Source organism: Ranitomeya variabilis, chromosome 5 (genome assembly GCF_051348905.1).
Source record: "Ranitomeya variabilis isolate aRanVar5 chromosome 5, aRanVar5.hap1, whole genome shotgun sequence".
In the NCBI taxonomy this organism is placed as follows: domain Eukaryota; kingdom Metazoa; phylum Chordata; class Amphibia; order Anura; family Dendrobatidae; genus Ranitomeya; species Ranitomeya variabilis.
The window spans coordinates 273,763,313-273,777,551 of NC_135236.1; the positions used below are offsets into that span (position 1 = coordinate 273,763,313).

At 43.8% G+C, this 14,239-nt stretch overlaps 1 protein-coding gene across 11 annotated transcripts in view; it reads left to right on the plus strand.

The window, feature by feature from the left end:
* The window catches only part of SBF1 (SET binding factor 1), a 209,450-nt gene that overhangs the window by 158,671 nt on the left and 36,540 nt on the right, over window positions 1-14,239 (plus strand). For 4 of the 11 annotated variants that reach the window (XM_077264334.1, XM_077264335.1, XM_077264337.1 and 1 more), the window contains 8 exons: window positions 4,467-4,671; window positions 5,021-5,217; window positions 6,006-6,137; window positions 9,766-9,843; window positions 12,766-12,822; window positions 13,517-13,698; window positions 13,787-13,963; window positions 14,080-14,181. In XM_077264334.1, coding sequence (XP_077120449.1) covers window positions 4,467-4,671; window positions 5,021-5,217; window positions 6,006-6,137; window positions 9,766-9,843; window positions 12,766-12,822; window positions 13,517-13,698; window positions 13,787-13,963; window positions 14,080-14,181 — 1,130 coding nt within the window. The remainder of the gene's footprint in view (window positions 1-4,466; window positions 4,672-5,020; window positions 5,218-6,005; window positions 6,138-9,765; window positions 9,844-12,765; window positions 12,823-13,516; window positions 13,699-13,786; window positions 13,964-14,079; window positions 14,182-14,239) is intronic. The other 7 variants (XM_077264336.1, XM_077264341.1, XM_077264338.1 and 4 more) reach the window with 2 other exon arrangements.

Below are 14,239 nucleotides of genomic sequence, written 5' to 3' on the forward strand. Positions count from 1 at the left end.
TCCAGTTGTGGAAAACTGGGCCGCGGACTTTCTAAGCCATCAAGACCTTGCCTTGGGAGAGTGGTCTCTCCATCAGGACATTTTCCAACAGATCTGGCTTCATTGCGGTACTCCGGACATAGACCTGATGGCTTCCTGGTTCAATGCCAAGGTACCTCAATCTGGTCTGGACTTGGGGTATCGCCGAGCTCCCTCAAGGGGCAGGTCTCGGCCTTGTCAGTTCTTTTCCAGCGTAAAATTGCTTCCAAACCCCAGATGAGAACGTTCTTTCAGGGTGTCTCCCTCATGGTGCCTCCCTATAGAGCACCTCTAGAGGCTTGGGACCTTAATCTGGTCCTAGGCGTCCTGCAGGAATCACCCTTTGAGCCGTTGCAGGACATCTCTCTATCTCTCCTCTCTTGGAAGGTGGCTTTTTTTTTCACAATTACTTTGAACAGAAGAGCCTCAGAGTTGGCTGCTCTTTCCTGTCAAGCGCCTTTTCTTACATTCCACCTAGACAAAGTGGTCCTCAGACAGTCTCCTACCTTTCTTTCAAAAGTGGTGTCTTCCTTCGACCTTAACGAGGACATCGTACTTCCTTTGTTTTGTCCTGACCCAGCACACCGCGTGGAGAAAGCTCTTCACTCCTTGGATCTTGTAAGGGCTCTCAGAAAGTATGTATCTAGGACGGCACCTGAATGGATTGGCCGCTTCTAAGTCGACAATAGCCAGATGGATTCGGTCGACTATTCGAGAATCTTATCGCGTCAGAGGCAAGCCTATCCCAGCGGGCATCCAGGGCACACTCCTCGGTCGGTGGGTGCTTCATGGGTCGTTCGGCATCAAGCTTCTGCTGAGCAGGTTTGCAAAGCTATGACCTGGTCTAGCCTGCATACTTTCTCAAAGCATTATAATGTCCATCCTCAGGCATCTGCAGATGTGTGGGTGGATTCCGTGGGTGGCACCATAATAACACCCCGGCAGCAGGCACGCTGTCTGGGTGTTATGTTTGACTCCGATCTCTCCTTCACCTCCCACATACAATCTCTTGCCCGCTCGTGCCGCTTACACCTAAAGAACATCTCTAGAATCCGCCCTTTTCTCACCATGGAGACAACAAAAACTCTCACTGTCGCCCTAATCCACTCCCGTCTGGCCTACTGCAACTCTCTATTAATTGGCCTCCCCCTCACGCGACTTTCCCCTCTCAAGTCTATCCTTAATGCAGCAGCCAGGGTCGTCCATCTGGCTAATCGTTACTCGGACATGTCAGCTCTTCGCCAGTCATTACACTGGCTGCCCATTCATTACAGGATACAATTCAAAGTACTTGTTCTCACCCACAAAGCTCTCCACAGTGCGGCACCCCCTTACATCTCCTCCCTCATTTCTCTCTATCGGCCTAGCCGACCGCTGCGCTCTGCAAACGACTTTCGACTAACCTCTGCACTAATCCGTACCTCACACTCCCGACTCCAAGACTTCTCCCGTGCTGCACCAATCCTCTGGAATGCTCTACCCCAAGATATTAGAACCATCCACAATTTGCATAGTTTTAGGCGCTCCCTCAAAACACATTTGTTCAGAGCGGCCTATCACGTTCCCTAATCAAACTCATTTTATGTTTGTGTGTGTGTAGCCCATTCACTATCTCCATCTACCCCCCACTCCCTGAAGATGGCTGGACCATCATTGTAAATACATCATTGTAAATACACACCTGTACTTTGTATCTCCCCACCTTTACTGTAGATTGTAAGCTCCCACGAGCAGGGTCGTCGTATTTTGTTTTATTCTGCTTTATTACTGTATTGTTAACATTGTTGCCTATGACTGTTGTGTTTGAAACTGTTAAACTGTAAAGCGCTGCGGAATATGTTGGCGCTATATAAATAAAGATTATTATTATTATTATTAGATGCGAGTCTGGGTAGACGAATTTTGCAGGCAGCGGTAGCGCACCTTTAGACAGCAGGTGCCATGAGTTTACTCTGTTATGTTGTAATTTCCCACCCAGGGACTGCTTTTTGACGTCCCACGGTCCTGTGCCTCCCAATGTGGCAATGGCGAAATAGGGATTTTTGTGTACTCACAGAAAAATCTTTTTCTCCGAGCCACTTATTGGGGGACACAGCACCCACCTGTTTTTGGCCTGTTGCCTATGATGAGTGTTTAGTTTTGACATGTTGTACCTACGGTTAATTTTTTGTTAATCTACTGCTTGGTCACTGAACTGGTTCTATCCGGAGCCAGTGGGCGGTGTATAAGGCAGAGGAGGAGCTATGGGTGGTGTATAAGGCAGAGGAGGAGCTAACCCTTTTTGTATTTACTTATTGTCAGCTTCCTAGTGGCAGCAGCATACACCCATGGTCCTTTGTCCCCCAATGAGTGGCTCGGAGAAAAGGATTTTACAGTGCGTACACAAAAATTCCTATTTTTAAATCATGATGGCAACCCAAAACATCCAAATGACCCTGATCAAAAGTTCACAAGTTCACATACCCTGGTGATTTAGGCCTGATAACATGCACAGGAGTTGACACAAATGGGTTTGAATGGTTACTAAGGTAACATCCTCACCTGTGACCTGTTTGCTTGTAATCAGTGTGTGTGCATAAAAGCTGAGTGAGTTTCTGGGATCCAAACAGACTCTTGCATCTTTCTTCCAGCCACTGACGGTTCTGGATTGTGAATCATGGGGAAAGCTAAAGAAATGTCAATGTATCTACAGGAAAAGGTAGTTGAACAGTATAAAACAGGAAAGGGATACAAAAAGATATTCAAGGAATTGATAATGTCAGTCAGCAGCATTCATACTGTGATTAACAAATGAAAAATCGGGGGCTCTTTAAAAACAAAACCATAGTCAGGTAGAACAACAAAAATGTAGTCCACAACTGCCAGGAAAATGGTTTGGGATGCAAAGAAAAACCCACAAATAACATCAGCTGAAATACAGGATTTTCTGAAAACTAGAGGTGTGGCTGTTTCAAGATGCACAATGAAGAGGCACTTGAAGAAAACTGGGCTACATGGTCGAGTCTCCAGAAGAAAGCATTACTGTGCAAATGCCACAAAGTATCTCTCCTACAATGCGCAAAACAGCACAGAGACAAGCCTCAAAAGTTCTGGAACAAGGTAATTTGGAGTGATGAGACCAAAATTGAACTTTTTGGCCACAAACATAAACATTACATGTGGAGAGAGGTCAACAAGACCTATGATGAAAGGAACACCATTCCTACTGTAAGGGTACCGTCACACAGTGCCATTTTCATCGCTACGACGGCACGATTCGTGACGTTCTAGCGATATCGTTACGATATCGTTGTCTGACACGCTACTGCGATCCGGATCCCCGCTGAGAACCGTACGTCGTAGCAGATCGTTTGGAACTTTCTTTCGTCGTCAAGTGTCCCGCTGTGGCGGCATGATTGCATCGTGTGACACAGGTTGTATACGATGTGCGCACAGTAACCAACGGCTTCTACATCGCAAATACGTCATGAAATTATCGCTCCAGCGCCGTGTATTGCAACGTGTGACCGCAGTCTACGACGCTGGAGCGATAATCATACGACGCTGCAACGTCACGAATCGTGCCGTCGTAGCGATGAAAATGGCACTGTGTGACGGTACCCTAAAGCAGAGGTGGATTGCTGATGTTTTGTGGACGTGTGAGCTACAAAGGCACATTAAACTTGGTCAAAAATTAAGGAAAGATGAATGCAGCACGATATCAGCAAATATTGGAGTCAAATTTGGAATCATCAGCCCGGAAGCTGCGCATGGGGCATACTTTGACATTCTACCATGACAACGATCCAAAACACAAAGCCAAGTCGACCGGTCATTAACTACAGCACAACAAAGTGAAGGTTCTAGAGTCGCCATCTCAGTAACCTGACCTCAATATCATTGAGCCACTCTGGTGAGAGCTCAACCATGCAGTTCATGATAGACAGCCCAGGAATTTACAGGAACTGGAGTCTTTTTGCCAAGAAGAGTGGGCAGCTTTACCATCTGAGAAAATAAAGAACCTCATCCACGACTACCACAAAAGACTTGAAGCTGTCATTGATGTTAGAGGGGGCAATACATGGTATTAAGAAATGGGATAAGTAAACTGTTGATCAGGGTTATTTGGATGTTTTGGGTTGTCATTATGATTTAAAAAGAGAAAACACAGTAATTTTACAATAAATGGCTTCACCCAACCACTTACCATGAGTGGAGAAAAAGTTTTGGTGTTACCATTCATATTCTCTGGGGAAAAAAAAAAAAAGGGCAAGAAAGTAAAAATTCTGCCGAGGTATGTAAACTTTCGAGCATAATTGTAGAGAATGTGGTATTTGTGTTCCCTTTATTTTTTTGAGCAGTGTGAATGTACACACGATATTCTATGCATTCAGCATGTGTATGTTTTACATATATCTATTACGATATATTGTTGTTTATTTATTTATTATTTTTTTGCAATCTTGCAGTGTCTGAAGATCTGGAAAGAAGCACATTGACCATGTCTACTTTGAAGGCCCCTGACAAGCAGGCAGGGGGCAATATAGCAGAAAGAGCATGTTGCCGTGATTACCAAAGAATGGGGCTTGGTACTCTGAGTAATAGTCTAACACGTGCTAAAAATGAACCTTTCCGGATCTCAACAGTGAACCGCATGTATGCCGTTTGTAACAGGTGAGTACTAGCTGTTTAGAGGTAATTGGGCAGAACGGTGGCTCAGTGGTTAGTACTGCAGCCTTGCAGAGCTGGGGTCCTGGGTTCAAATCCCACCAAGGACAACATCTGCAAGGAGTTTGTATGTTCTCCCCGTGTTTGCGTGGGTTTCCTCCCACATTCTAAAGACATACTGATAGGGAGTCTAGATTGTGAGCCCCATCAGGGACAGCAGTGATAATGTGTGCAAACTGTAAAGCGCTGCGGAATATGTTATAGCTATATAAAAATAAGATTATAAAAAATAAAAGATTATTATAGAATTGTCAAGTTACAATTCTCATTTTCTTCCTATATGTCTATTAACCAGCTATCCAGGATTGCTGATTGTCCCTCAGAGCATTCAGGATAACACTTTACAGAAGATCTCTCGCTGCTACAAACAGAATAGATTTCCTGTGGTGTGTTGGCGCAGCCCACGTAGCAAAGCTGTGCTTTTGCGATCTGGTGGACTTCATGGTAAAGGTGTGGTTGGACTCTTTAAATCTCCTAACACAGCTGGTACAGGTTAGTAGCCTCTAAAGTAGCCTACCTTCTTTTCTGTATGACTATTGGGAGAGTAATTGGTGTTGGGACACAGCTAATATTGATGAAAATTTTTCATATATTGCAGTCAAGAGAAATCTTTGCTAGCTTGTAAATACTAGGAGAAAGATACAGGATTATCAAGTATGAATACACTGGAAAATCCGCTTTCCTTGCTACTTCAACATTTACTAGCAATGTATTCATTCCCCTATTAAGATTTTAGTCAATCCTATATCTGCCACATATGTGCTTGTTTACAACCCGAGCAGACGTGCACGTTCTGTAAAGGCAGCTTTTGTACATAAACACATTTTAAAGGCTATCTTTGGGGGTTATTCATTCATTCATTCATTCATTCATTCATTTATTTATTTTTAATTATTTTAGTTAACTCTTCATGACATATGACATGTGTATATATACGTTGCGTCCTTAACTTTGATGCGGGCTCCGATGCTGAGCCGGCATCTTTCCCCGCACATGATAGCTGAGTTAATCCGCTTTCATTTGCCTTTAACAGCCACTGGTGTATTGGAGCTCCACCCGCTGCTGTTAACCAGTTAAATCCTGCTGGAAAACAGCGATGAGGGAATAAGTATTCTTATCGACCGCCGTTTTAATGCGTATCGGCAGTCGCTAAACCCAAGTTACGTGCAGAAGCATTGAAAAAATATGTTTTCTTGTTTTTCTGTGTATTAATTATATTTTCCTTCACATGTGACCAGTATTCTGTAGAGGATTATTTCTTATACGTTCTGTCTCCCCAGGACAATCTCAGACAGATTCCACATCTCTGGAGCAGGAGAAATACCTCCAGGCTGTAGTGAACTCAATGCCTCGTTATGCAGAAATGAGCGGCAGAAATACACTTAGCGCTTTCCCTTCTTCACATCTCTATGGTGAGAGGTCTTCTATTTATAAGGGGAAAAAGAAAGATGTTTATTGTTTACACTATAAGCAGCAGTGGGTTTTGTTAACCAGATTGTCATATCCTCAGCTTTTGCTACGCAATTCATTTTCTTTTTTTGTTATGCTTACTCACTTAAAGGGGTTGAACCAAGTTTGGACTTTATTCCCTATCCGTATAATAGGGGATAACATGCTAATGGCTGGGTATTCTGTCCCTGGGACCCCATGGGAGCAGTGTTTAAATCATGCACTCCTCAATTCATGATCGACCACTGCTCCATTTATATGGGGCTCTTTAGAGCCCCAGTTCTCAAAGGTTGCAGTGGTCAGACTATGGATAGGGCATAACTGCCAAACTTGGTACAGCTGCATTAAGCCTTTTTAATACTACTTTCATACTTTTTCCATGTTAAAGTAAATCTTTTGCTAGTTATCACTGCAGTTCCATTCTCCACTACTCATTGAAGAATGGCGTTATGTGCCTGGTGGGTGATGGGTGTATGTGCATGTGACGATATGCTTGTTTACTTTTCGTAAAGGAATAAACTCCTCTTCAAACGTCATGATTAGTGTTGAGCGATACCGTCCGATACTTGAAAGTATCGGTATCGGAAAGTATCGGCCGATACCGGCAAAGTAACGGATCCAATCCGATACCGATACCCGATACCAATACAAGTCAATGGGACTCAAGTATCGGACGGTATTCCTGATGGTTCTCAGGGTCTGAAGGAGAGGAAACTCTCCTTCAGGCCCTGGGATCCATATTAATGTGTAAAAGAAAGAATTAAAATAAAAAATATTGCTATACTCACCTCTCCGACGCAGCCTGCACCTTACCGAGGGAAGCGGCAGCGTTCTTTGTTTAAAATTCGCGCTTTTCTTTCCTTACGTGAAGTCCCGGCTTGTGATTGGTCGCATGCCGCCCATGTGGCGGCGACGCAACCAATCACAGCAAGCCGTGACGTAATTTCAGGTCATTCAGTATTTTAAAATTACGCTCCGGCTTTGTGATTGGTTGCGTCGCAGTCACATGGGCGACGCAACCAATCACAGCAAGCCGTGACGTAATTTCAGGTCCTTAAAGATTTTAAAATTACGTCCCGGCTTTGTGATTGGTTGCGTCGCAGTCACATAGGCGCCGCAACCAATCACAAGCCGTGACGTCACGGGAGGCTGGACACGCGCGCATTTTAAAATGGGCGCGTGTCCAGCCTCCCGTGACGTCCCGGCTTGTGATTGGTTGCGGCGCGGTCAACCAATCACAAGCCGGGAGGCTGGACACACGCGCATTTTAAAATGGGCGTGTGTCCAGCCTCCCGTGACGTCCCGGCTTGTGATTGGTTGCGGCGCGGTCAACCAATCACAAGCCGGGAGGCTGGACACGCGCGCATTTTAAAATGGGCGCGTGTCCAGCCTCCCGTGACGTCACGGCTTGTGATTGGTTGCGGCGCCCATGTGACTGCGACGCAACCAATCACAAAGCCGGGACGTAAGTTTAAAATCCTTAAGGACCTGAAATTACGTCACGGCTTGCTGTGATTGGTTGCGTCGCCGCCACATGGGCGGCATGCGACCAATCACAAGCCGGGACTTCACGTAAGGAAAGAAAAGCGCGAATTTTAAACAAAGAACGCTGCCGCTTCCCTCGGTAAGGTGCAGGCTGCGTCGGAGAGGTGAGTATAGCAATATTTTTTATTTTAATTCTCTCTTTTACACATTTTTACATTAATGTTGTTTCGATACCGATACCCGATACCACAAAAGTATCGGATCTCGGTATCGGAATTCCGATACCCGCAAGTATCGGCCGATACCCGATACTTGCGGTATCGGAATGCTCAACACTAGTCATGATGTATCACTTGGATGTATAATCACTTTGTGATTAGTTGGGGAGCCCTAGCAATCCTGAGTATGCTGAGGACTTAGCCCTGTCTTATCTCTGCATTCCCTTCCCTATGCAACCTGCTCTATTCCCTTGAATTGAGGCGTGCAGCAACTTCCTGCATAACAGATGGCCAGGCGATGCAGTGCAAGAGACATATAGTGATGAGGATGCAGCTCTACATCGTCTTCAGTCTGAGCATCCTGGTGGGTCTAGAGCTTCAGGTGGAGAGGGGATGAATTTTTCACTTCTTTACCTTAACAAATATATCGGGGACATGATTGTGACACTTGCAATATGTACATATTACAGGTTTTGCTACTGCACTTGTTAGTGCTGCCTCCTTCAGGTGCTTCTCTATTGGCAGCCATTTGTACAATAGGGGGGAAAAAAACAGGAAACGCTCCATGTGTGCCAGCACCCAGAAGGATAGGTAAGCGACGCTCAGCTCAGATGGTTGTGCTGGACAGGCACATCACTGGAGTGGAAGTGAAATTAATGACACCAACTGCCGCCTCCAAAACCCTCCCGGGCTGGAGCTGGACAATAAACTGGGAAGATTAAAAGGGACTGATATCGTGTGGGCACTGTGATGGAGGAGATAATAAAGACTGAAGGAAGGAAAGGAAATTAGTGTATGGCACTACGCGTTTCAAGGACAGACCATCTGCTTCATCAGGTACAGTGCTCCTTCCTTCAGTCTGGCTTGTCTCCTCCATCGCAGCGCCCGGATGATATCCGCCCCTTTTTTTTTTCTCTTCTTCCTAGTTCATTTGTTTAATAGGAGCTCTGCCAGCACAAACAAGTGCAGGAGGAGAACCTGTAATACTTGTTTGTCACTGCCACAAAAGCTTGCCCCCAACACATCTGATAAAACAAAGGTGAAGTTGCTATCCCCTTTAAGTGATGACATGTTCTAGCAATAAGCAATCTTTTTAGAAGATGGAAAACACCTTTAATGTGCATGTTCATAGATGGGAGCTTTTAGCGTGCAGTATTGCCTGACATGCACACATTTATTCTGCTTCTACTTGAGGATTGGGAATGCTTTTAACATTAGACTTTAGTTGATTGTGTATGTGAATAAGTATAGATACACATCTTTACTCAGAACCTCTGATCTAAATTTGTGACTTTTCATCACAGTGCCCCAAGTGTCGTAGCCCCTGTATAATGATGCTGTGCCTCTGAAACAGCCGCAACATAATGTAGGGTTTAGAGTACATGAAGTATTGTATGGCCCCCATACCCCTTCTTCGAACTCAGCTCCGTGCCAATGAACTCTTCACAACACAATTTAATTACTTTTCAATGAACAGCAATGATGTCATTTTTTAATTTTAAAAAAAATTGTGACAAATCTTTGCCTTTCTAGGCAATATTCTGAATGTTTGGCAATATTATATCAATCATATTTTTGGCTTACATAAGCAACTATTTTCGATGATTGAGTAGTTCTTGGCCTCACAACAGTTTCTTTTCTGACAAGCTTCTCATCTAGTGATACTTCTATATTATAACTATACTTTACTGGACTGTTGGCTTATAATAGCTAGGTGTCCACCTCTCTTGGCTGATGTTGCCGGACTCCTCATTCAAACCTGTGGTCCTCAGATTGTATGAGTTTGAACCATCTGCATAAAATTACTGAGGAGGCGATAACATTAGAGATTGACAACCTCTATTAAGACATGCAAACCATTTATGCAAAGTTGGTATTTCTGCCACAGATACTCCAGACAAACGTCAACCCAAGTTGGGTTCATTGATGAAGCAGGTGATGGGAGGGAAGGAGGACATTCGAGGAGGTAGGATTTCTACGTGTGCAAATGTATATGTTTATTGGTTTATGCAAGGGGTTTGAGGCTGTTGTATATGTGTATAATCTGTGTGATTAGTGACCTTGAATGGGTTTCATAAGCTGTGATGTATGTGATCACTCATCATTAACACTTATAAGACTTACTTTGCTTGGTTCTCATAAAATTCCAGACTCCATACAATGTCCCAATATTCAGCAGCACAGTATTTTTTTTATATTTAAAGAAAACCAATCTGTTTTATATTAAATGACAATAGATTATATTATAAGACTTGTCTGATAGGTCATTAGCAAAATAAAATATTTCCCTCAGTATTACAAGGATGCAGGTTTTACTTTCACTGCAGAGTAAATGCATCTGGTGAGATTCTCCTCTCTTGGAGATGCCTTCTGAATGGTAAACTGGAGGCTTGTGCTCGGATCTGGCAGTTTTTGACCCGTTTCACAGTTTGCTTATCTCACTGGTCCGTAGAATATAATGGGAAAATTAATTTGGCTATTTTCTCACAAATTCAAGAACTCTAAGGGTATGTACACACATTGCGGATTTGGCTGCGGATGCACAGCGGATTTGACGCTGCGGAAACCGCAGCAGTTTTCCATGCAGTGTACAGTACCATGTAAACATATGGAAAACCAAATCCGCAGTGCACATGCTGCGGAAAATACAGCGGTTTCTTTTCCACAACATGTCAATTCCTTATGCTGATTCCGCAGCGTTTTACACCTGTTCCATAATTGGAATCCGCAGGTGTAAAAAGACATGTGAAATCCGCACAAAAAAACGCGGTAAATCCGCAGGTAAAACGCAGGGCGTTTTACCTGCGGATTTTTCAGAATCTGCGCTGAAAAATCCACACCCGAATCCGCAACGTGTGCACATACCCTTAATCAGCAAAATGGACATTCGACAACAATGTCTCCCCTCCACCCAGGAGCTTAAACTGTTCTTCAAACTGAATGCCATTTATCAGCCATGTAATATGATGTCCTGGTCTACAAAGCAACCTTCATAATAGGAAAAGATACTGCTGCTTTTAAAGGATTAATCTGCAAGAGGAGGACATAACTGCTTGTAAACGGCTAATCTAACAAAGAAGATAATAGCTGACTGAGTCTCTTGCTGCATACTGTACACACATCCACAGCACAGTAGGCTGTGGACAGAATTGCAGTTACTTTTTCTAGTCACATTCTCCTACTTTTCTGTAACATGCAGGAATCCTTATATTATTTGGACTTTTCAGGCCACGGGATGCACCTTGCTATAAGACCCCCCCCAGGTTTAGATATCCGAAAGATAGGAAAAACAGATTTCCTACTAATTAAAGGAGGTGTAAGGAAGAGAAGATGGTCAATACCACTAATTTTCCATTGCCTGAACAATACATATGCCCTCTCAGCTATGCTGCATACATGCACATTCATTCACCGCTAAGCTGTATACATGCAAACTCACACACACACCTCATGCACACACATACAGGGGTACTTGAAAGTTTATAAAACCTTCAGAAATGTCCATACTTCTGAAAACATTTGACCAAAAATTACCTCATATTTTGATACCAGTTCTTAAATAAGGAAACCAGTCAGAAATATTAGACTTTGTCACTGTGAATAGAGGAAATTCCCGACCATTGTTACCCTCCCTGTGAGTGGTCAACCAACAGAGTACTAGAGCAATGTGTGTAATATATTCTGTGAGGTCCCAAAAAATCCCAGGCCTTAAAGCGACTAAAGGCTTTTCTAACCTTGGCTAAATTACCGTCAGGAGAACACTGAACAACAAAGGTGTGCATGGCAGGATTGCAAGAAAAAAGCCACTGCTCTCCAAAACAGAACATCACCGCCCGTCTGCAGCTTGCTAAAGAACACCTGGACAAGCCAGACGGCTATTGGGACAATGTTTAGTGGATGGATGAGACCAAAAAGAGATTTTTGGTTTGAAGGGATCCTTTTAACTTCCATCCTGCTCACAAGACCACCCCACGTTTTTATTCAAACCTTAATATACTTTCTTTGTTGGTTCGTTGTTTTGTCTATCACCATAAAATAGTTTTTAGAACTTGTCCTGTGCTAAGTGAATCAGTGGGTGTCTAGTCATGGCGGTGTTGCTTTTCCCAGACTAATCATCCTACTAATCATGTTATCACTCCCTTGGAGGCATGAGGGACATGATTTGCCAGATCAATGTCAGTCTGCTGTTTGCAAATATCTACCTTCATGGTAATGTGCACTGAAGCTGGGTGTATGTTCCCCAATTTCATTGCATATATTAGAGAAGGATTTTATATTTTGGCCTCCTTTTAAATTATGAAGTTTTGCAAGAGGTTATAGGTCCTCTTTAAAGGGGTTGTCTGGTTTAATTAGAAAAGATTCCAGTCACACAAGTGACTGCTTCTGCTGAATCATGACAGTGTGTGATGCACACGATCATGACACCCCTATATTCACTGTGCAGGTGGGCAGTCATGTGCCAACTAGACTACTGCGCTTCTTTCAGTTTTCTTCTATTGATAGAAGCCAGGTGAGTCTAGTCTGCATATGACTGCCCACACAATGAATACAGGTGTATCGTCACAGTGCTCATTGTATGTACACTGTCCTAATTCAACCCGTTATTCATACATTTTCTGATTTTATTCTCTGATTGCTATGGATTACTTTTTTAATAAATAATTACTAAACCAAACCGTTATGTAGCTCTAAACCACTTACATTGAGCTTGAATAATAATTGATACAAGGTTCTCTTAATGTGTGGCACTTACCATCGTGCACCAGTTCTGCATTGTGTGCTGATCTAGCTGTGTTCTCCTGGTCATTCATAATGTCCTGTTCTAACACTTCAGTCAATAATGTGGTTGTTTCCACTTGATCCAGTTGCCCCTCTCTCCTTAAACCAGGTCACTCAACTCGGGGTATTAAGCACCCCGCAGTGAGACGAGGCTATGCTGAACAAGGTCAGTACAGTACAGATGTCTTCCCGCTAACTCCAGTCGGTTGCCCAAAGCCAGTACAGTTGGTCGTGCCCTAGTGTTTAACCTAAACTTTAGAAATGTGTTTCCCTTTGTGAGATTTTGCTGTATTACAAAGCTTGCTACTTAGTTGCCTTAAATGTCTTTGCATTTCTTCCCAGTTTGTCAGTCTTAAGGGGAACCTGTCACTAGAAAAAAATGCTATTAACCTGCAGATATGGGGTTATAGCATTATTAACCTGCCCGGCGCCTGCCTGTAGCCGAATGCTGCTGGGAGAAAATGAACTTTATTCCTCCTAGCAGTGTCCCGGTTTTAGTCACAGGGGCGGCGCAGGTGTGAGTTCAGTCACCGCTCTGAGTGTACAGAGCAGCCACTGTAACCGAGCCCCCGGCGCGGACTGACACTGGCTCTGAATTGAGGCTGTGGCTGTCAGTCAAGGCCGGGGGGCGCGGATACAGCAAAGTGTGGCTAAGTGTAGGCGCCGGGCAGGGTTAATAACACTATTAACCTGCAGTTTAACCTCTTATCTGCAGATTAATAGCGGTTTTTCTGTTGACAGGTTCCCTTTAATATAGTGTGCTGACTAGTAGAATAACACTAAGTTTTTGTCTCCAGCTAAGTAAGATGCAGGGAGTTTTTTGTTATTTGGGATCCTCATCAGCTTTCATGTTCCTGTAGGGAAATGGGGAAGCATGCGTGGCACTGGAAGACTAAGTTCCTACGGCATGAACTCAGATGTAGGAACGAGACTGGCAGCAAGAGAACTTCTTACCCCTCATCAAAACGGAGGCCCTTCAGAAAATGCACTGACTCCGCGCAGAGCTGCTCTGTACATCATTGGTGACAAGTCACAGCTTAAAGTAAGTCGTAGTCTTCCTGGCGAATGTGCGTTGTAACATGACGTGTATGTGGCATATGCCTGATGTGATGATTGAATTTTCTTTTTAGGGGGTGAAGCAAGACCCACTGCAGCAGTGGGAGCTAGTCCCTATTGAGCTATTTGACGTCAGACAAGTTAAAGCCAGCTTCAAAAAACTGATGAAGGCCTGTGTGCCGAGTGCCCCATCCACGGACCCTAGCCTATCCTACCTGCGCACCCTAGAAGACTCCGAGTGGCTTTTACAGGTAAATCCATATGACCCAGCTACCTTCCTCCATTTTTTTCTTACACTTCACACAACAGGGTCTGCTTGGTTTTTTCACTTTGTTTTTGCCAAACTGCAATGCTTTATATATTTTAGCTTCACAAGTTGCTCCAAGTGTCTGCCCTGGTTGTAGAATTGTTGGACAGTGGTTCTTCTGTCTTGGTTGGCCTTGAGGAGGGATGGGATCTTACCACACAGGTACTGAAATTATTTGCATCAAGCTCTTGTTGATTAAAAAAGTCAAACTGCTTCATGT